At 38.3% G+C, this 24229-nt stretch overlaps 1 protein-coding gene across 1 annotated transcript in view; it reads right to left on the reverse strand.

Annotated features, from left to right (window-relative positions):
• Nucleotides 1–24229, reverse strand: part of Snx27 (sorting nexin 27) — a 300277-nt gene that overhangs the window by 158259 nt on the left and 117789 nt on the right. Inside the window, exon 5 of the mRNA XM_090381146.1 lies at nucleotides 3641–3711. Coding sequence (XP_090237272.1) covers nucleotides 3641–3711 — 71 coding nt within the window. The remainder of the gene's footprint in view (nucleotides 1–3640; nucleotides 3712–24229) is intronic.

Genomic DNA, 24229 nt, shown 5'->3' on the forward strand with positions numbered 1-24229 from the left:
ATGGTTGGTGGAAAACGAATAAATCGTTTTATTCCATGGTTGGTGGAAAACACTAAAAATCATAGTATGAGTATACCCAACCCCAGAGGCCTATTTGAAGAATTTTTGGGGTCAGTTACAGATTCACATTAACTCAAAGTGAGTTTTATATTTAGAAGAACATATAAGTTGTATATATGAAAACACAACATGTATTTTTAACTCACATAACTTGAGACATAGATGTGAAAATTTAGCAAATGCTAGGTTTTTACACTGCACGGCATTTTTAACTTGAATTTTGGAATGTACCAAAAAAAAAATAAAATACAAAGCAAACATGTCAAATTGGTGCTGTCTGAAGCATTTGTTGTCTAGCACCCCCAAACTATTATCAACTTAATGCTGTTTCATAGCTGAACAGACGTTTCGCATGTTTCTATGCAAAGGAAACATGTGAGACTATTTAATGTATTTCTATCATTAATACCTCTGGTTATATTGTGGGTGCACTAATGAGACCCACCAGTCCCATGGGATTTGTCTGTGTGGCCCACAAGCACTTCTGAGTCTGACACTACCGTAAAATTACAAAATTAAAAAAGAAATATATGTATTTAAGATCTTTCATCTCTATATTTTAAAGAACTAATTGAAAGTACAAAAAATTACTTTAGCCTGACTTTTCCCCTGCCCCCACCGTCCCACATTGTTTTTTCTTAGATTTCAATCGTGAAAGTCTGGTTTTTTTTTATTCATTTGTTCATTCAGAGATACTTTAAAATTTTTATGAAGCAAAGTAATTTATTAATTTACTTTTTATTCAAGTTTACTGGACAGTTACCCCAAGGTCTTTTCACTATCCACTAACCTGAGTGAGGTGCCACACTCAATCTGTTCATTATGACATGAAGGAATACAGTAAAATAAATTGATTTTTACTGTTAGTAGGGGCAAATGATGCCAGACAAAAAGCTTACACAGCAGCAGCAGCAGCAACAACAAAAAAAAAAAAAAAAAAAAAAAGCCTGCCTTTTCTCACATCACCTGTCCACCCCCTCTAATAGTTTCTCTAGTTCTTCCTTGAATTTATTCAGACTATCCACTTCCAATAACATAAAATGAAAGCCAATTTGCAACAATAAACTAACCACTGACCAAAGGCAAACTTGTGCACATCTATCTTGAAACCATTCTTCCTCAACTTTAATTTATGCCTCCTCGTGTGCAGCCAAAGCAAGATGAAGCCACCAGCCAAGAACAGTGCCATCAACGTTGAGCTTACTCAATCTATTCAAAGCATATACACTTCAATTTCCAGAACTGAACCTTTCTTGGCAAGTGAGCAACCTTTTGTTCCCTTCACTAACCCCATTGCCTTTCTGTGCACACATTCCAACAAATCCACATCCTTCCTGAAATGAGGCTTCATTTCAGGAAGGATGTAGTAGTAGTAGTAGTAGTGGCATGTGATGCAAGAAAGCAAATGTATGAGCTTATTCAGCATCAGCCAAAAAAAAAAAAAAAAAATCACACCATTCCCTCCAAATGCCTGTCCAGTTCCTCCTTAAATTTATTCAACCTATCAACTTCCACAACGACAGATGGAAGTTTGTTCCAGCAATTAACCACCCGCTGGCTAAAGGAAAATTTCCGCACATCTATTCTACATCTGTCTTTTCTTAATTTGAATTTATGCCCCCTTAGATTCGTAATCTGAACAAGTGATGTGGATGTACTGTGGATGGCAGTAGTCATTAAAGTTTGGCTTAACAAGGAATCTTATACAAGGAATTACTTCATTATCCTTGCTGGCAAATTCCTCTATATCACAAAACAACATGTACTGTCATAGCAGACTAATTGCACTACTCAGTGATTACTGCTACCCATATGTAGCACCCTGCATTTTTCAGTGTTAAGCTTCAAATGCCAATTCTCAGCCCATCTGCCAAATTTTTCTACATCTTTTTGCAGTAGCATACCCTTTTACTGTGATTCGTTACTCTGAGCAGCCATTATATCCTCTGCAAACTTTGACATTAAACCTGACTCAGCAATATCATTAATAAATACTGAAAACAATACAGGTGACCCTGCATAACACTGATAATTTGTTCCAGAAAAAGAGCACTAAGTGAATCAGCGCTAAGCAAGTGCTGTATTCCCGTGATGTAACATATGTATTTGTGAGTCGTGGTCTATGCCATAGGATATTTCCTAATCAATAATAAATGGTAGTGAAAAGATGCACAAATTTCGGTCGAAATATTTAATATTAAAAATTTGTACATATAAAATATTCTCCATTACATACGTATATAATTAAGTGGTAAGTAACTATATTACGTATCAAAATTAAACTTAAAATCATGTATTTATTAATCCGATGGCACTGGGCTGTCGAGTTTTTCTAATTTTGGTCGATTTTGGCTGTCTTCCTAGTAAACTATAAGGGGTTTTACTTTAAAATCCCAGCAGCATTACCACTCAACAATAAAGTCAACTGATCCTTCGTTGCTTTGAAGCCTGGCATGTTTTTTTTTTCTTCTTTCGATATGAAACTTCTTTTAGGCATTCGTTTCCAAAAAAGTCCTGTTTCATCTATGGTAAAAACTTGTTGAGAAGTTTTAACACCACTCTTCAATAATTTTTAGAAGTTCTTTTTTGAAAGTTTCGGCTCCTACTTGATCTGCACTTATGGCTTCTTCCTGGATTTTAAATCTATCTTACCAGCCCTTACTAGCTTTAAATGGTTCCACATTTTTCTTTTTTTAAAGGTGAGCTTTCTTCAGATCATCACATAGGCTAATCGCTGTTTCATTAATAATATTTAACTTAACAGAATTGTGCGTTGGATATTATCTTCAATAAAGTTATTTAGAAGTCTCTCCGTTTCAATTATAATAGCTAGCCTAGTTGCTTGCAGTGGAACAGCTGTCTTTCCCACTGCTAAAATTAATTCTTTATTTTTTATAATTGTTCTTACAGTTGAACCTGCCAGTCCTAAATTATTGCACACATCCACTTATCGTTGAACAAAATTGATTCATTTCAAAACGTATAATTTAATTTTCAAATTCAGTATTTTTCTTACCTTGGCGCCTCCGTAGCCAGGTGGGCAGGAGCAGCAAGTTGCTGCAATGGCTAAAGGAATGGTTGAGTGGGAGATGGCAGAGACTACACTGACTAATGTTATTAGTGGAGTCCCCCAGGGTTCGGTGCTGGGCCCATTGTTTTTTTGTGTATTTATCAATGAGCGTATATCAGGCTTAATGTCCAAGTTTGCAGATGATACAAAGATTGGCAGGGTTGTTAATGACAGTAAAGACTATGCTACAGCAACAGGATCTAGAACAGCGTACAATGGATACTGTAAACCTTGTTACAATGAAATAAATATATAAATTTTTTAAAAAAATCAGTTTAATTAAATTAAACCCAAATTATGTGCACTTCTGGAATGTTGTCGAAACCACTGATATATGCTCTGCAACTTCATCTTCTTTTTACCCCCTGGCAAACATATAAGCAGCTTGCTTTCTTGAATCATATGCCACCACCACTGCTAATAATACTCTTGATATGTGGTAATAGTTTTATATCTCTAATGTAAAGCAAAAATAAACACACACAATGAAAAGTGTTTAAATCTACTTACATTTTCGTCGTCCATATCAGTAAGGAACTCTTGCATGATATCATTTTCTGCAATAACTCGTACAGCACATACTAGAGAAAATTTATACTAAAATTAATAAAAAATTCATTTAAAAGTAGCTTTGTAACTAAAATTTTTAGTGACACAGAATTAGAATATGTATTTTGCAACACATATTATCACATTATATTTAAAAAAGCAAACACACAAGATTTAGTGTAACAAGGGAACATGCTGCATTAATTTAGGCACTCTACAAATTACTCAACTGGGTATAATAGTAGTTCTATATTATTAAAAAAATATTTATTCTCAAATGTTTATGTTATACTGGAGTCTTAAAGTTAGAGGAATCTGAAATATATATATATTAAAAAAAAAAAAAAAACCATACCTGAAGGAATCCAATCAGATATTTTGTAGAAGAGTTATTATAAAACTTGATTTGGAGTAAGTAAAAAGTAAAAACAAGTCTGTAGTCAGATCACTAAGGGAGCTAAGAGTGTAAAAATTAATCATAATCATGAGATCACTTGTGTTATAAAGACTATCCAGATGAAGGAACTAACAGGTGAGAGTAATCATAATATATTGATCTGGGATATACAGGTAGTTAGTTCTTGACTTTATGAGTTAATTTATTCCTAGTGCGAGCTCGTAAAGTGGGAATTTATTTCCCATAGACATAAGGTTAAAAAATAGGGATTGTGTTCTCAACAATGAAATTAGTTAGCTAATTAGTTTGTTTAAACAATGATTAATTTATCCAAAGAAATGAAAACAGCCTGTAAAATCAAGCAAATTATAATAATAGATAAATTATTCATGACTTACAAATGTTAAAGAATGTTTATTCTTCATCATCATTGACTAAATGCACACTCGTTCATTACTCATTATTGTTTGGTTTGTTGCACAAGGAGTCGTCTTCTTCAGAAATGTTTCAAGAGGCATTTGTTTCCAAGATAATCTTCTCTTTTAATTATAAATTTCATGATTGCATGCATAAGCATTTTTTAACGGCACACACAAATTGCAACTAACACGATTCGCATAGAGTACCAAGTTTATGAAGCTTAAAAAAAAGGAATGAAGAGAAGATTCTGAAAATTTATTTGTTTTTTATATGATTGAAGATTTCAGTAAAGGGGAAACACATTTCACCATAATAACGTAAAAAAACCGCACAATTTCAGCTATCGGTATTTTCGCAAATGCAAGAAGGTCGAGTTTACTACCCGTTTATAATTGCTTGCCATAATAGAAAAGCCCAATAAACCAGAAAATGCAAATTGTTTTATGGTCGTGACCTCCAGAAATGCGCTTTAGAAAAATATCACAAAGCCGTTCAAAACTGGTTCTTATAACAGAACATATGATAACTATGAAAGTGTAGTGCATTTTAATGATTTTTATTATTAGCCATATGGTGCAAGGAAGCCTGAGGCTTATGCTGTACCAGACAAAAAAAAAAAAAAAAATTTCTGGGTTACCCTGTGTGAGAGAGAGAGAGAAGTAGAAGGGAATCACCAAGAAAAAGAAGAATGATGATATCCAGCTCAGGACCAGTGGCGGATTTCTGCGCAGGTGCATGAGGTGCGCGTCTGGGGCCTCTTAAATAGCGGGGCCTCAAATCTCAGGTCTCAAAAAAAAAATAAAATTGTTTCATTTTTAATTTTTACACTCATCATTATTACCGTTACTGAATACAACTATAATTTAATATGAGAAGTTAGTAAACTCTTATGCGAATATCCATACATATTATATGAAATATCTATGCGAACTAAGTGAATCTGAAGTAGAATACATATTATCATTAATGCTTAGTTGTGCCATTTTTTCATTTAAACATTAGTTAAAATACGTATGAAAGAAATGGGCAACCAAAATGACTAAAACCGCAACACCAAATCTAGAGTGCATGTATAGTAAAAATGTGCACGTAGAATGTAGTGGTACAAAAAATATTTAGGGGGGGCCTCAAAATTGAATTGCGCCTAGGGCCTCTCAAGTGCTAAATCCACCACTGCTAAGGACCCTGGGTGTGCCAAGCCCATACTCACCAGATGTGAGCCCCTGGGGTAGATTTGAATTGGAAACTAATACAATTTACAACCTTTTATATGGCCTTAAGGTCACGTTCATGACCTTAAAAAATGACAATTTAGAGAGATAAATAGCTTAGTTAAACAGCGAAAATTTCAATTTCCGAGATCTCGAAACGAATTACCAAAAAACAATGTGTTTTTTTATTGGGTTCACATTACGATATTTTAAATACGATGGTGTCTCTGGAACTGATTAATATTGTAAAGCGGAGTACACTGTATAGTATAGCTACGCACGTGGTTTGGAATGCAGTGTTTATGAATGTTTAAGATTGATTTTTTGCAATTAATGTTCATATTTTCAATTTTGTTGATACTTGGGGAAAACAAAACTCGTAAACCCAGGAACTTGTAAAGCGAGAACTGCCTGTACTTAAAGATTACAGTGGCCATAAACAGTTTTAACCCTACTTTTGTCCGGTTCTCCAGTAACCCTAATTTTAAGCCTACCCTGAAAAAAAAAAAAAAAAACTAATCATTTCTATAATTTCTACTCAATTTACAAAATTGAAACTCTCAATATACATAAACAGAAGTATATTTTTTGATTTCCTACCTTTAAAATTAGAGCAAAAACTATTAATTCACTGGAAAACAACAAAAATGTATGATCACATATCAATTTATGAAATTATGACCTCCAAAAACTGTCGCTGATCCCTTTGATGCAACGAGTTACTGCATTCATTTGAATTTAGCATGTCATCTCGGCGCCACTGGCTAAAATGAATCAACACATGAGGAGATATAATTGACTGGTCAAGCTTACATCATTAGCATTACCAAGGAGAAAATAAAAATGTAAGCAACTTTCTTGGAAAACAAACAGTTAAGCATCATTACTTGTGAACAATATTTTGCATCGCTCTGTCACAACATGTTGCTTTACTGCTTTTCATAATTGTTGTATGAAAGAATTGCAATGAATTGTTTTTGAAAAACAAAGACATTGCTCCTTAAAGCTCTTCAAACAGAGAAGTTTTCCTGATTTATTTTCTGCTTTATTAGTTTAAATTGTCATATTAACTTATTTTCTAGAGTAGCTTTATATTCCTAGTTACGATACTTAGTTTAAAGTTTAACTTAGACAGAGATTTCGTAGATATTACTTAGTATCGGTAACGGTATCAAATCCACGTGTCACAAATTGAACGAGAGGTCTTTTAACCAAATTTAGTCGATTTATTAACCAATTGTTATATCAAATTATCTTCTATAAGTAGATTATAGACCTAGTCAGGATCCTTAGTTTATTCTAAATTGAGATAGCGAGATTTCGAAGCTAATCAATACTTACGAGTCCGTAGAAATACCGTTCGTGAATTCCCGCCATTTTTACACGATAGCATAAGCTTAGTGTAGTATACTGCATAATATGATATTGTCAATTAATCAGTAAATCTATTAATCTTGATAAACTTTATTGTCAATTAAATTGTCTTTTTAACTCTATAAATATATATAACGATTTAATCGTAACAAATAATTAATACATAACTATAGTGGTACACGTGATACGGAAGTTGTATAAAGGGAACATTAGATAACGAAAAAAAAAAAAAAAATATATATATATATATATATATAACATAACTGTTTTGGGATATAACTTAAGGATTTAATTTTTGTTTTAAATTTTATTGAATTAAATTGGAATCATGACTCTGACCAGAGCAGCAAAGCAAAAGGCTCAAGCTAATGGGAGTGCTGTGGTTCAGGGGAGAACTGAGGGGGGGCAGTTGCCCTCTGAATCACAGTCTATTAAAATGCACTGTTTGCTTGATGTTTGCGGAGCAGTCGGGTACGGGACATGATACTGCCAAGGGGGATGTCTTTGTGTGTGCACGATGTAAGGAGTGCAAGGAAATCAGGCGACAACTCAGCGTTGTTATGGGCCTTTATGAGACCTTGAAGGACAGGGTGGATGCCCTCGAAGGAAATAAATTGAGGGGCCCATCAAGCTCTCAGCTGCCCACATCAACGCCAGAGCTTGCACTTGGTCATCAGGCAACACAGGGGCAGCCCCCTAGGCAGAATGCGCTGGTCCCACAGGAACTAGTAGTTGTTGGTGACTCTATTGTCAGGGAAACGGGGAACATGCTTTGTAAAAAGGATAGGTGGAATAGGACCAGGGTATGTCTGCCAGGGGCAAAGGTTGATGACGTTGTAGAGCGGATATCATCTTTTAAGGGCACAAAAGGTGATATAGTTGTACACGTTGGCACTAATGATATTAAGAGTAGGAGACCGGCGGAATTACTTAGCAAGTACAGATCACTGTTGAAAAAAAGCCGTGAATTAGGGTTGAACTTGAAAGTGTCTGCAATTCTGCCCAGACACGATAGGAGGGAGTATATGATGAGAGCCTTGTCGATCAATTCGGCCCTGGAGGGATTGTGCAAGGCTCAAGGGGTAGAATTTTTTTCAGCCTGGACTGTACTTGTTAACAGGACAGATTGCTTCTACAGGGATGGGATACACTTAAATAGAAAGGGTGCAAGAATTTTTGCTGATGCTGTCGAGGCAGTGTTAGGTGGGTCAGAAAACTGCTAGTTGGGGGGGGATACAAGGACTAATAGATTAACAGTAGCCACTGGCAGAGGTGGAAGTGATTCTTGCACTGCTTCTATTCAAATGAGCAGAAGCCTGAAAAACAAGATGCAGGATATTTCAGAGACTGCTGGTAGTCATTGCGTTACAAGTAAACACATGGGTTGTATTAGGGTAGCTAAGAATAGAAACAGGTGCATGTATACCTGCGTGTACACCAATGCTAGGAGTTTGGTAAATAAATTTGATGAATTTGAGGTATTGCTCAAAACATCAAAGGCAGATATTGTTGGGATATCAGAGACGTGGTGTCACACAGATATAAGTAATGCGGAACTGGAATTTGGGGAATACAATGTATATAGAAAGGATAGACAGGACAGGAGGGGAGGAGGGGTTATGCTATTAATTAAGAAACACATAAAGTCAAAGGAAGTGAAGCCAGTTGACATCGATGGACAGGGCAGTGTCGAGTCAATTTGGTGTGACATAAGCATAGGGAAATCAAAATTGAGAGTAGGAGTGTGCTATAGGCCTAATGACTCTGATGAGTATAATAATATATTGTACAGGGAAATAGAGTGGGCCAGTAAATCAGAGAGTCTTATAATGGGGGATTTTAATTTCCCAGATATTGACTGGAATTTGTGGGTTGGTCACTCGCACACTAGCAAGGCTTTTGTGGATTTATTGGATGATTGTTTTCTACATCAGCATGTTCGTGAGGCAACAAGAGGGAGCAATACTCTTGATCTGATTATCAGTAGTGATTCTTCATGCATTAAGAACCTGCAGATAAATGAACCACTAGGTGGCAGTGATCACAGTGTGTTGAAGTGGGATTTACTCAAGGAGGTAACTACCATCAGAGGTAAAGGGAAGGGTTTTTGTTTTCGTAAAGGCGACTATGATGGTCTGAGACAGTATTTAAATTCTATACAGTGGGACCAACTGATGATGTTACCAACAGCAAACTCAAAATGGGAAGCATTCAAGGAACTAATCTTGGTGGCTACCAGGCTTTACATACCAACTAAGAAATATTGTTCAAGGTTTAGGCCTAAATGGTTGTCAGATGGACTAATGAGACATGTGGCAGAAAACAAAAATGCATGGGATACATACAAATTAATGGGTGACATGGAAGCCTATGATAGATATAAGTTGGTCTGTAACCAAGTCACAAAGGAGATTAGGCAGGCAAAGGCAGACTACGAAAAATCCTTGGCAAAGGATGCAAAGAAAAACAGAAAGGAGTTCTTTACATACTTGAACTCGAGAAGGAAAGGGATGAATCAGATTGGTCCACTGGATATTGATGGTTCAACAGTTGAGGATCCTGCTCAGGTGGCTAACAATCTAAACGAGTATTTTGCATCTACATTCACGCATGAGGAGTTATTCAGGAAGGAGAATGATGTAGGTAAAGTAAACATTGGCAGTGAGCTGGATGATTTTGTAATAACTGAGAGGAAAGTGGAGGAGAGTTTGTTGAGGATAAACATAAAAAAGGCACCTGGGGTGGATGGGATCTATCCAGTTATATTAAAGGAGGCAGCAAAGGAAGTATGCAAACCCCTAGCCATAATTATGAGAGCTTCTTTGGACTCAGGGGAGGTACCCATAGACTGGAGATGTGCAAATGTAACCCCAATTCACAAAGGAGGATCAAAGGCTGACACAAGTAATTATAGACCTGTTAGTTTAACTTCTGTTCCAGGTAAATTAATGGAGGCACTGGTTAAAGAAGCACTGCAGGATCATCTAGACAAGAATTCAGTTATAGCTCAGACGCAGCATGGTTTTGTTAAGGGCAGGTCTTGCCTGACCAATTTGATTGGATACTATGATGTAGTCACAAAAGAACTGGATGCAGGGAATAACTTTGATATTATATATTTGGATCTTAGAAAGAATTTGATACTGTTGCACATGGAAGACTGCTGCACAAATTGGAGCAGTGTGGCATTGGAGGCAAATTGCTGCTATGGATAAGGGGATGGTTGAGTGGCAGAAGACAGAGAGTGGTAATCAATGGACACTGCTCAACGTGGACTAATGTTATTAGTGGAGTTCCTCAAGGTTCAGTGTTGGGTCCATTGTTGTTTTCGGTGTTTATGAATGATATTGATGATGGGATATCAAGTTTAATGTCTAAGTTTGCAGATGATACAAAGGTTGGCAGGGTCGTTAAGGACACTACTGACGCTATGCTGCTGCAACAGGATCTGGAAAGGTTGAACAGATGGGCTGAGAGGTGGCAAATGAAGTTTAACATTGACAAATGTAAAGTACTACATATGGGATACAGTAACCCCAGAGCAACGTATCAACTCTGCGGTACTACACTGACAGTGGTGGAGAATGAAAAGGACCTCGGGGTAATTGTGCAGGCAGATATGAAGTTCTCTGAGCAGTGCAGACGAGCTGCAAGAGTAGCTCATGGTGTCTTGTCAATGATATACAGGAATTTTTCTAGCAGGGATAAGGAGGTGATTATTCCCTTGTATAGGGTGGCCACTGAAAGACTGAAGGGTTTGAAAAAGTTATAACATGTTCATTTTTAATCTTTTTTATTTTCTTTTTTTATAGGGTATATAGCATCCCTTGGAGATTAAAATGTGACCACTGAAAGACTGACCACCCTTTCAGAATTGTCTGAAGTGATGTTCTGGTGATGCCTAATTGAGCAGAGTGACGACGGGTAGAGGCAGATGGATCCTCAAAGACACTCTGCCGTACAGCTTGCACCGCTGCATCGGTGCACACAGTGCGCTTAGGACCTCTTCTCGGAAGATCACTGACTGATCCAGTTCTTTCAAACCAGGCAATTAGGTTCCGAATCATGTTATCGCTAGGAGGACTTTAAAATGTTGCCGGTATTTTCTCTGAGTTTCAATAATTGATCTTTCACTGGAATAGAAAAACCCAACGAGTTTTACTTGTTGCTGGACATCTACGTAGCCATTTTAATCTCCAAGGGATGCTCTATAACCTGTAAAAAAAGAAAATAAAAAATATTAAAAATGAACAAGTTATGACTTTTTCAAACCCTTCAGTCTTCCAGTGGCCACCCTATATAAGGCAATGGTTAGGCCACATCTTGAGTACTGTATACAGGTCTGGAGGCCTCATTTCAAGAAGGATGTAGAGCTGCTGGAACGGGTACAGAGAAGGGCAACAAGATTAGTAAATGGAACAAAGGGTTGCTCTTACGAAGAAAGGCTTAAGTTTTGCAAATTACAGAGTCTGGAGACTAGGCACCGGCGAGGTGATCTGATAGAGGTGTATAAGGCTTTGAATGGTTTGAGCATGCTCAATGCCAATGGGATTCTTCATCTTTCACAGAATAATCACCTCAGGGGGCATAAATTCAAATTGAGGAAGGACGGATGTTGGATAGATGTGCGGAAATTTGCCTTTGGCCAGCGGGTGGTTGGTTGGTGGAACCGACTTCCATCACTTGTTGTTGAAGCTGATAGCCTAAACAAATTTAAAGCTCAACTGGACAGGTATTTCGAACGAACGGAGGGGTGAAATGGGAGAGGGTTTTTTTTTTTTTTTTTTTTTGGCTGATGCTGAATAAGCTTGCTTTCTTGCATCATATGCCTCTACTAATGCTAATGCTAATATTGTATTTCCTTTCTTCAATATGTATTGTATCTATTAACAAAAAATCAAGTAAATTCATCTATTGGAAGCCACAGTAGAAATGGAAGGGGGAAAAAAAAAAATCCTGTCGTAAAACTGATCAGTACAATGCGCATTTCATAAAAAAAAAGTTTACTTTATTGTAATTGTTTTCAGAGGTCTATATCAGAACAGCAGTTTCCTGGATGTGTATATTTTTTATGATATATTACTCAACTGGGTATACATGTATAAATATATCATATATATGATATATTTCCTACGAGACGAGTAACGGATTGTGAAAACAATCCGTTACTCGTCTCGTAGTAACGGATTGGGAAATTGTAATTGTTACTGAATACTTCGATATTTCCTTGATATGCATTTGATACCATCAAAACATTTTGAGGGAAAAACTGAATTTTCATTATCACACACACGCCCGAAAAATTCATCATAAAGTGTTTGGATGGCTGAATTTCATTCTGAGCTGCAAATGTAATTTCACTTCTCTTGAGCTGCTGACAGAGTAGCTGTTTATCAAATGATGGAAAACAGGGTTCATTTCCCTGAAATTTCCAGTTCCTTTCATTCACTTGGGGAAAAAAACTCCCTAGGGGAGAGAGTTCACCTTTCTAGTCCAACCCTAAGGGGAAACAGACAGAGAAAGAAATAAAAATATTCTTTTCGTAGGGGGAAGGCCAGGAGATTGTCAAAGGTCCACTGTAACTTTCATCACAGATGCTGAAGTTCTAGTAAGTCAGTTTCAAATAGACTTATTAGAACTTTCACGGATGCGAAAGTTCTAATAAGTCTATTTCTTTACTGCATTCAGTTTCACAACAGATGCTAAAGTTCTAATAAGTCAGCTTCATTGTAGGATGCCTAAGTTCAGATAAGTCCGATTTTTGTCTGGCGCACATTTGATAAAAAAAAAAACACTTTGCTTTACTGTAATAAAAAAATAATTGTTTTACGGAATAATATTTTGCATTATAGCTGTAAGTCAGCTTCATCCTTGGATGTCAAAGTTCTAATAAGTTTGATTTTTGTCCGGTGCACATTTCATAAAAAAACCACTTTGCTTTTTTGTAACTGTTTTCAGGAACAATATTTTGCAATAATCCCTCTGGAAATATTAGCGAGTGAACTGCATTATAAATTTCAAACATTGCTGTATAGCTTGTCCTTGAATGCAAATGACTACGGTTACTTTCTTTCGAGTGACCACATGTTTTTGCCTTGTATGGATGTTTTATTGTGCATACTTCCTTCCAGTCAGTAAAATCATCAGTAGCCATCCTTTATTGTACCTAAAGTAATTCATTATGTTGGGGGAAATGGTTTTTGCTCCTAATTGATGTAGCACTTTCAAATTTTTGGAAAATGGATTATCTGAACACGTTGAAAATTAGGATAGTAAAAGAGTTGATAATTGGTGCCATTGGTGGGCAGCACTCCGACGAAGAAATTTTCTGTTTATACTCTGAGATGACCACAGGGTCAGAAGAGATCCCAAGATAGAGAGAGAGAGAGAGAGAGAGAGAGAATACAAGAAACAGCTCCACATTTAGCAGTCACCGACTTGACTGTGTGAAATTGCACATCTGCCAAAAACCACAGTAAAACAAGAAGTGATGAGGAGTAAATCTATTTTTCAGCGGGGTATATCTTTTTATTGCAGCTTAGAACATAACAGCATATGAATGTGGATGGTGAATTTATTCGGCTTCTGTACTAAAATAGAATTTCTCCTTTTGTGATAACATCAAAGCATAACAAACAAATATTTTATAACAACAATACTTTTTGAGCAGTCTGTTATTAGCCGTAATCTGTTAGGTTTGTATTGTTAGAAAATATTACAGTTTTATAAAGAATACACATTTCAAGAAACAATCCGTTATTCGTGGAGGATGATTTTTTTCCCCTTCTTTTGCACACCAGTTTTCGAAGTTTATAACGCAGCTATAAATAGAAATATTTTCTTGAAATTTCTTAGTCAAATATACATCCAGGAAACTGCTGTTTTGATATTGTTCCCTAAAAACAATTACAATAGAGCAAACTTTTTTTTTTTTATGAAATGAGTATTGCAGTGTTATCAGTTTTACACCATTTTTTTCCATTTCCAATAGATGAATTTCCTTGATTTTCTGTTAGTAGGTGCAATTCACATTGAAGAAAGGAAATACGATCTTTTCACCTTTCAGAAACAGTTGTTGCTATTGTTTCGCTTTATTGCTTCTTATGTCAACTAACAGTAGCTTGCATTTGTATTTTGTTTGTTTTTTTTTTTGCCTTCTTGATATAGCTGTACGGAGACCGATCTGACGTAATTCGAGTGCTGGTTCCCATGCTCCACTCCAAGTAAACAATTTCACTCTGTAAACAGAAACTCCCGCTCCAAAACAAACAAACGGCTCCAAAACAAACAAACGAATCAAGTAACGTGTTTCATACACCCTAGGCTAGTTAGGGTGGGGGAAAAATGCACACTCGATGTCACACTTTTGTTGTTTGCATGAAATTCAATAGAAATTTTTGAAAATTGAAGTGGGAAAATCGAAGAAAACAGTTCTGCCTTCACCTATAGCAAATTTCAGCTGTGTCCATAGAGCAAAAATTATAGAATTTATTAGTTGAACTTTGAACTGAGTCCACTGGACTGAGTAGACAGATATACAGTGGCCATAAACAGTTTTAAATTCTTTTCAGTCGATACCAGTTAGGTGGCATCACACTCAAGATAGTGAAGAACAAAAGAGATCTAGTGATAATTGTATAGTTCGGCATGAAGTTCTCTGAGCAGTGCAGGAAAGTTGCCAAAACTACTAACAGGGTACTGTCAATGATATACAAGAACTTTTCCAGCAGGAACAAGGAGGTGATACCACCAATTTAAAATTTAAAAAGAATTGCTGCAGGACAGATGTACAAAAATTTGCTTCAAGTCAGACAATAACTGATTGTGGAACAAACTTGCATCTGGTATTGTGGAAGTGGGTAGCATGAAAAAATGCTCAATTTAAGAAGAATTAGGATATTATTAGAGGGGATGGGTAGATGAGGTGATGGATAGTAGCCTTTTTGGCTGATGCTGTATAAGCTTGCTTGCTGCCTTGAATCACTTGCCACTACGACTACTACTAATAATAATAGTCCTCCAAGCTCAATAACAGCAACTATGGCTATACCATTAAAGAAGGCAGGAAGAACCTGTACACCTTTCATCTTTCATCTGATGTATGTGGATGTCATCAAACTCTATGCACCAACCAAGAATCAACTCCACTGGTTATTCTGTATCGCCAAAGAAGTTAACACTGATATCACAATGCAATCTGGCCTAGACAAATGCAAGATCCGTGGATTGCATCAAGGAAATACAGTCAGCCAAAACTACCAGTGAAAACTGAAAACATTGAAGCCATGACAGAGGTAGAGACTGTAGGTAGAGAGGTAGAGAGGAACACGGTCATAGCATAAACACCTATACATTCAATATAGTAACATGCTCCTTTGGGATCTTAGATTGGACTAACAATAGTTTTTGGGATCTTAGAGCAGACTACCATCAGATTGAGTGCAGGAGATTATTAGATCGACCAGGATGATGATGACGACCAAAAGCTGCTAACACCACCCAACGTTGATGATAGCCATGGAAAGGAGGAGGGTTGGATCTGACAGATCCAACCCTCCTCACTAAACCACATAAAATACCTCACTAAACAACAGAAAAAGGCAATTAAAAATCTGAGGATTACTTCCAGGAAAACACAGCACCAATCTACCAAGTCATAAGGAAGATAGACAAACAGTACACACCGCTCAACAAGGCAACCCCACTCACACAAAAGAAGAAACAAAGAGAAAGAAATGGGCAAAGAAGGCACTCCGAGGCAGACACTACAATAAGCCACCCACTTGTGAGTGAATCCATGGCTCACAAGTGGGTGGCTCTTCCCAGAGACCAAAGGATTCATGCTTACTATTCAAGACCAAGCAATCAATATCGGGAACTACAGGAAATACATCACCAAGGACCCCCAAAGTGAGAGATGACGTGTCAACAATCTCACCTGGCCCCAGAAACAATAAAGCACATCACAGGGTTGTCATCCAGATGGAGTACACTCATAGACATGACGAGGTTGCCATGATAATACACTGGAAGCTAGTGCAAAAATACCAGTTGATCAAAGAAAGTTTAGAGTATTGGAAGTATGTACTAAGGCAGTACTAGAGATCCCTACTCACAAACTATATTGGAACTGCACCATAACAATGGACAAGACAGACCAGAAATAACCTTCATCAACAAGAAGGAAATGGCTACCTGCTCTGATTGACATAGTGTACTTCCTAGTTCATTTCACAAATATACGTGGTCTCAATTCTAATCTCAACGATGTCCATTTCCACTTGCAGTCTGCCAACTCCAGCAACCTCCAGAAAAATCACACGGAAAAGATTAGGAAGTACAAAGACCCAAGACAGGAAGTCAAAGAAATGTGACAATGGAACAAGTAATGACCATCCCCAATCAGTGTCAACACCAGCATGGTACCAAAGAACCTCCATTAGAATCTAGCAGCAATAGGCCTCCCAGAGTACACTTACATGGAAGTCCAGAAAGCCATGATCCTGAACAGCTGTAGGATAGTCAGAGTTCCTCAACTAATAATAGTAACGGGACATAACAACCATCCCAGGCAACAGTACCCATCGTGGGATAGGATAAAACCCATTAGGAGAAGAAAGAGATAGTAATAATAATAATGATTATTGAAAACTGAGTAGCCAGTCTTGTATAGCCAAGCATTTAATAGAAGTATGATCACTTTACAGAAAAAAACTTCTCATATCAAGCTTTCAAGCTGTTTTAAAGGTGCATGATAAGACCTTGCAATAATAAATTGCACTCTTTTCAAAGGCAGATCTAGGTACACAGATTCTGACGTCTGAAGGTCTGGCAGACCATGCCATCCAAACAATATTTTCATTTTGAAGGAAACTGTGGATCAGCTGGACCCTACATGGAAGACCAGTATCACCTATGAAAATGCAATTTAGAGTCTATGGAAACTCTGAAAAGCCTCACACAAGGCTCTATGATTTATTTCCTATATTAGCATTAGCATTAGTAGAGGCATATGATGCAAGAAAGCAAGCTTATTCAGCATCAGCCAAAAAAAAAAAAAAAAAACACACTCCCATTTCACCCCTCCGTTCGTTCGAAATACCTGTCCAGTTGAGCTTTAAATTTGTTTAGGCTATCAACTTCAACAACAAGTGATGGAAGTCGGTTCCACCAACCAACCACCCGCTGGCCAAAGGCAAATTTCCGCACATCTATCCGACATCCGTCCTTCCTCAATTTGAATTTATGCCCTCTGAGGTGATTATTCTGAGCAAGATGAAGAATCCCATTGGCATTGAGCATGCTCAAACCATTCAAAGCCTTATACACCTCTATCAGATCACCTCGCCGGTGCCTAGTCTCCAGACTCTGTAATTTGCAAAACTTAAGCCTTTCTTCGTAAGAGCAACCCTTTGTTCCATTTACTAATCTTGTTGCCCTTCTCTGTACCCGTTCCAGCAGCTCTACATCCTTCTTGAAATGAGGCCTCCAGACCTGTATACAGTACTCAAGATGTGGCCTAACCATTGCCTTATACAAGGGAATAATCACCTCCTTATCCCTGCTAGAAAAATTCCTGTATATCATTGACAAGACACCATGAGCTACTCTTGCAGCTCGTCTGCACTGCTCAGAGAACTTCATATCTGCCTGCACAATTACCCCCAGGTCCTTTTCATTCTCCACCACTGTCAGTGTAGTACCGCAGAGTTGATACGTTGCTCTGGGGTTACTGTATCCCATATGTAGTACTTTACATTTGTCAATGTTAAACTTCATTTGCCACCTCTCAGCCCATCTGTTCAACCTTTCCAGATCCTGTTGCAGCAGCATAGCATCAGTAGTGTCCTTAACGACCCTGCCAACCTTTGTATCATCTGCAAACTTGGACATTAAACTTGATATCCCATCATCAATATCATTCATAAACACCGAAAACAACAACGGACCCAACACTGAACCTTGAGGAACTCCACTAATAACATTAGTCCACGTTGAGCAGTGTCCATTGATTACCACTCTCTGTCTTCTGCCACTCAACCATCCCCTTATCCATAGCAGCAATTTGCCTCCAATGCCACACTGCTCCAATTTGTGCAGCAGTCTTCCATGTGCAACAGTATCGAAAGCCTTTCTAAGATCCAAATATATAATATCAAAGTTATTCCCTGCATCCAGTTCTTTTGTGACTACATCATAGTATCCAATCAAATTGGTCAGGCAAGACCTGCCCTTAACAAAACCATGCTGCGTCTGAGCTATAACGGAATTCTTGTCTAGATGATCCTGCAGTGCTTCTTTAACCAGTGCCTCCATTAATTTACCTGGAACAGAAGTTAAACTAACAGGTCTATAATTACTTGTGTCAGCCTTTGATCCTCCTTTGTGAATTGGGGTTACATTTGCACATCTCCAGTCTATGGGTACCTCCCCTGAGTCCAAAGAAGCTCTCATAATTATGGCTAGGGGTTTGCATACTTCCTTTGCTGCCTCCTTTAATATAACTGGATAGATCCCATCCACCCCAGGTGCCTTTTTTATGTTTATCCTCAACAATCTCTCCTCCACTTTCCTCTCAGTTATTACAAAATCATCCAGCTCACTGCCAATGTTTACTTTACCTACATCATTCTCCTTCCTGAATAACTCCTCATGCGTGAATGTAGATGCAAAATACTCGTTTAGATTGTTAGCCACCTGAGCAGGATCCTCAACTGTTGAACCATCAATATCCAGTGGACCAATCTGATTCATCCCTTTCCTTCTCAAGTTCAAGTATGTAAAGAACTCTTTTCTGTTTTTCTTTGCATCCTTTGCCAATGATTTTTCGTAGTCCGCCTTTGCCTGCCTAATCTCCTTTGTGACTTGGTTACAGACCAACTTATATCTATCATAGGCTTCCATGTCACCCATTAATTTGTATGTATCCCATGCATTTTTCTTCTCTGCCACATGTCTCATTAGTTCATCTGACAACCATTTAGGCCTAAACCTTGAACAATATTTCTTAGTTGGTATGTAAAGCCTGGTAGCCTCCAAGATTAGTTCCTTGAATGCTTCCCATTTTGAGTTTGCTGTTGGTAACATCATCAGTTGGTCCCACTGCACAGAATTTAAATACTGTCTCAGATATTTCAGAGACTGCTGGGAATCATTGGGGTACAAGTAAACACATGGGTTGTGTTAGGGTAGCTAAGAAAAAGAACAGGTGCATGTATACTTGTGTGTACACCAATGCTAGGAGTTTAGTAAATAAATTTGATGAATTTGAGGTATTGCTCAAAACATCAAAGGCAGATATTGTGGGGATTTCAGAGACGTGGTGTCACACAGATATAAGAAATGCAGAACTGGAATTTGGGGAGTACAATGTCTACAGAAAGGATAGACAGGATAGGAAGGGAGGAGGGGTTATGCTATTAGTTAAAAAACACATAAAATCCAAGGAAGTGAAGCCAGTCGACATCGCTGGACAGTGCAGTGTCGAGTCAGTTTGGTGTGACATAAGCATTGGGAGATCAAAATTGAGAGTAGGAGTGTGCTATAGGCCTAATGACTCTGATGAGTATAATAAGAAACTGTTCGGAGAAATAGAGTGGGCCAGTAAATCAGAGAGTCTTATAATGGGGGATTTTAATTTCCCAGATATTGACTGGAATTTGGGGGCTGGTCACTCACACAGTAGCAAGGCTTTTGTGGATTTATTGGATGATTGTTTTCTACATCAGCATGTTCGGGAGGCAACTAGAGGGAGTAATACTCTTGATTTGATTATCAGTAGTGATTCTTCATGCATTAAGAATCTGCAGATAAATGAACCACTTGGTGGCAATGATCACAGTGTGCTGAAGTGGGAGTTACTCAAAGAGGTAACTACCATTAGGGGTAAAGGGAAGGGGTATTGCTTTCGTAAAGGCGACTACAATGGACTGAGACAGTATTTAAATTCTATACAGTGGGATCAACTGATGATATTGCCAACAGCAAATTCAAAATGGGAAGCATTCAAAGAACTTATCGTGGAAGCTACTAGGCTTTACATACCAACTAAGAAATATTGTTCAAGGTTTAGGCCTAAATGGTTGTCAGATGAACTAATGAAGCATATGGCAGAGAAGAAAAATGCATGGGATACATACAAATTAACACGTGACACGGACGCCTATGATAGATACAAGTTGATCTGTAACCAAGTTACAAAGGAGGTTAGGCAGGCGAAGGCAGATTACGAGAGATCCTTGGCAAGGGATGCGAAGAAAAACAGCAAAGAGTTCTTTACTTATGTAAACTCTAGAAGGAAGGGGATGAATCAGATTGGTCCACTTGAGATCGATGGGTCAACTGTTGATGACCCTGCTCGGGTAGCTAACAAACTAAATGAATATTTTGCATCGACATTCACACATGAGGAGTTATTCAGCGAGGGGAATGCCAGAGGTGTATTCAATTCTAGCAGTAAGCTAGAGAATCTTGTAATAACTGAGAGCAAAGTGGAGGAGAAATTGTTGAAGATAAACACAAGAAAGGCACCTGGGGTGGATGGGATCTATCCAGTTATATTAAAGGAGGCAGCAAAGGAGGTAAGCAAACCCTTAGCCATAATTATGAGAGCTTCCTTGGACTCAGGGGAGGTACCCATAGACTGGAAATGTGCAAATGTGACCTCAATTCACAAAGGAGAATCAAAGGCTGACACAAGTAATTATAGACCTGTGAGTTTAACTTCTGTTCCCGGAAAATTAATGGAGGCACTGGTGAAAGAAGCACTGCAGGATCATCTAGACAAGACTTCAGTTATAGCTAGGACACAGCATGGTTTTGTTAAGGGGAAGTCTTGCCTGACCAATTTGATTGGATACTATGGTGCAGTCACAAAAGAACTGGATGCAGGGAATAACTTTGATATTATATACTTGGACCTTAGAAAGGCTTTTGATACTGTTGCACATGGAAGACTGCTGCACAAATTGGAGCAGTGTGGCATTGGAGGCAAGTTGCTGCTATGGATAAAGGGGTGGTTGAGGGGGAGAAGACAGAGAGTGGTAATCAATGGACACTGCTCATCGTGGACTAATGTTATTAGTGGAGTCCCTCAGGGTTCAGTATTGGGGCCTTTATTGTTTTCTGTATTTATAAATGATATTGATGATGGTATATCAGGCTTAATGTCCAAGTTTGCAGACGATACGAAGGTTGGCAGGGTTGTCAAGGACACTACTGACACTATGCTGCTGCAACAGGATTTGGAAAGGTTGAGCAGATGGGCTTCGAGGTGGCAAATGAAGTTTAACATTGACAAATGTAAAGTACTACATATGGGAAACAGCAACCCCAGAGCAGCGTATCAACTCTGTGGTACTACACTGACAGTGGTAGAGAATGAAAGGGACCTGGGGGTGGTGGTGCAGGCAGATATGAAGTTCTCTGAGCAGTGCAGACGAGCTGCAAGAGTAGCTCATGGTGTATTGTCAATGATATATAGGAATTTTTCTAGCAGGGATAAGGAGGTGATTATTCCCTTTATAAGGCAATGGTCAGGCCACACCTAGAGTACTGTATACAGGCCTGGAGGCCTCATTTCAGGAAGGATGTAGAGCTGCTGGAAAGAGTACAGAGAAGGGCAACTAGATTGGTGAATGGGACAAAGCGGTTCTCTTACGAAGAAAGGCTTAAGTTTTGCAAATTACAGTGTCTGGAAACTAGGCACCAGCGGGGTGATCTGATAGAGGTGTACAAAGCCTTGAATGGTTTGAGCATGCTCAATGCTGATGGGATTCTTCCTCTAGCTCAGAAAAATCACCTGAGAGGGCATAAATTCAAATTGAGGAAAGACAGATGTAGGATAGATGTGCAGAAATTTGCCTTTAGCCAGCGGGTGGTTGGTGGGTGGAACAGACTTCCATCCCTTGTCGTGGAAGTTGATAGCCTAAATAAGTTTAAGGCTCAGCTGGACAGGTATTTCGAGCGAACAAAGGAGTGAAGTGGAAGTGGTTATTTTTATTTATTTATGTTACTTTTTTTTTTTTTTTTTTTTTTTGGCTGATGCTGCATAAGCTTGCTTTCTTGCATCAAATGCCTCTACTAATGCTAATGCTAATGTCTCAGACCATCATATAGTCTCCTTTACGAAAACAAAAACCCTTCCCTTTACCTCTGATGGTAGTTACCTCCTTGAGTAAATCCCACTTCAACACACTGTGATCACTGCCACCTAGTGGTTCATTTATCTGCAGGTTCTTAATGCATGAAGAATCACTACTGATAATCAGATCAAGAGTATTGCTCCCTCTTGTTGCCTCACGAACATGCTGATGTAGAAATCAATCATCCAATAAATCCACAAAAGCCTTGCTAGTGTGCGAGTGACCAACCCACAAATTCCAGTCAATATCTGGGAAATTAAAATCCCCCATTATAAGACTCTCTGATTTACTGGCCCACTCTATTTCCCTGTACAATATCTTATTATACTCATCAGAGTCATTAGGCCTATAACACACTCCTACTCTCAATTTTGATTTCCCTATGCTTATGTCACACCAAACTGACTCGACACTGCCCTGTCCATCGATGTCGACTGGCTTCACTTCCTTAGACTTTATGTGTTTCTTAATTAATAGCATAACCCCTCCTCCCCTCCTGTCCTGTCTATCCTTTCTATACACATTGTATTCCCCAAATTCCAGTTCCGCATTACTTATATCTGTGTGACACCACGTCTCTGATATCCCAACAATATCTGCCTTTGATGTTTTGAGCAATACCTCAAATTCATCAAATTTAATTACCAAACTCCTAGCATTGGTGTACACGCAGGTATACATGCACCTGTTTCTATTCTTAGCTACCCTAACACAACCCATGTGTTTACTTGTACCGCAATGACTACCAGCAGTCTCTGAAATATCCTGCATCTTGTTTTTCAGACTTCTGCTCATTTCAATAGAAGCAGTGCAAGAATCACTTCCACCTCTGCCAGTGGCTACTGTTAATCTATTAGTCCTTGTATCCCCCCCCAACTAGCAGTTTTCCGACCCACCTAACACTGCCTCGATAGCATCAGCAAAAATTCTTGCACCCTTTCTATTTAAGTGTATCCCATCCCTGTAGAAGCAATCTCTCCTGTTAACAAGTACAGTCCAGGCTGAAAAAAATTCTACCCCTTGAGCCTTGCACAATCCCTCCAGGGCCGAATTGATCGACAAGGCTCTCATCATATACTCCCTCCTATCGTGTCTGGGCAGAATTGCAGACACTTTCAAGTTCAACCCTAATTCACGGCTTTTTTTCAACAGTGATCTGTACTTGCTAAGTAATTCCGCCGGTCTCCTACTCTTAATATCATTGGTGCCAACGTGTACAACTATATCACCTTTTGTGCCCTTAAAAGATGATATCCGCTCTACAACGTCATCAACCTTTGCCCCTGGCAGACATACCCTGGTCCTATTCCACCTATCCTTTTTACAAAGCATGTTCCCCGTTTCCCTGATAATCAAGGTGTTCTTTCCCCTCCAAATGATATGAAGATCAGGGCAGATATTTATGAAGATATCTGCTGAGCACATCAATCCACCAACACAGCAGTGGTCCCTTTCCCTAATGTTGGACAGGACATGTTTTTTTTTTTTTTTTTCACCTATGATTGATTGATTGATTTAGTTTTTAATGGTGCATTGGCAGCTAAGGCCAAACATGTTGGGAATAAAAATTGAATAAAAAGAAAGAATAAAGTTTAAAGACAGAATCTCGATTCATCTTAAACAGAGCACTAGCTCATTGAATTTGGCTTCAAAAATTCTCAAATCAGGCCTCTCCTGTAGAGGAGAAAAAAAAAAAAACTGGGTCTTTGCACAATCAGGTCTCCTTTCTTGAAAACTTCAGTTTACAGTTTGCCTTTAAAGCACAATTCCTGTTACTGGTAAGAGCTCCGAAGGGACTGATTGGCTGTCAGCCCTCTTTGGAGCTCTAGAAAGTTGCAGTTTCAAAGGATTTCAAATTCAGGAAAGAGGAATACAAGATACTGCATGCCTCTGTCTGGGAAGACAGCATGAGGATGACAAATACAAGTGAATTATGGAACGATTTTACAGCTGCCATCACAAAAGTACAGCTACAGTAATATCTTGCGTAACGCAAATTTGATCA

Source organism: Mastigoproctus giganteus, chromosome 9 (assembly GCF_048544385.1).
Source record: "Mastigoproctus giganteus isolate SK-2022 chromosome 9, ASM4854438v1, whole genome shotgun sequence".
NCBI classification, from domain to species: domain Eukaryota; kingdom Metazoa; phylum Arthropoda; class Arachnida; order Uropygi; family Thelyphonidae; genus Mastigoproctus; species Mastigoproctus giganteus.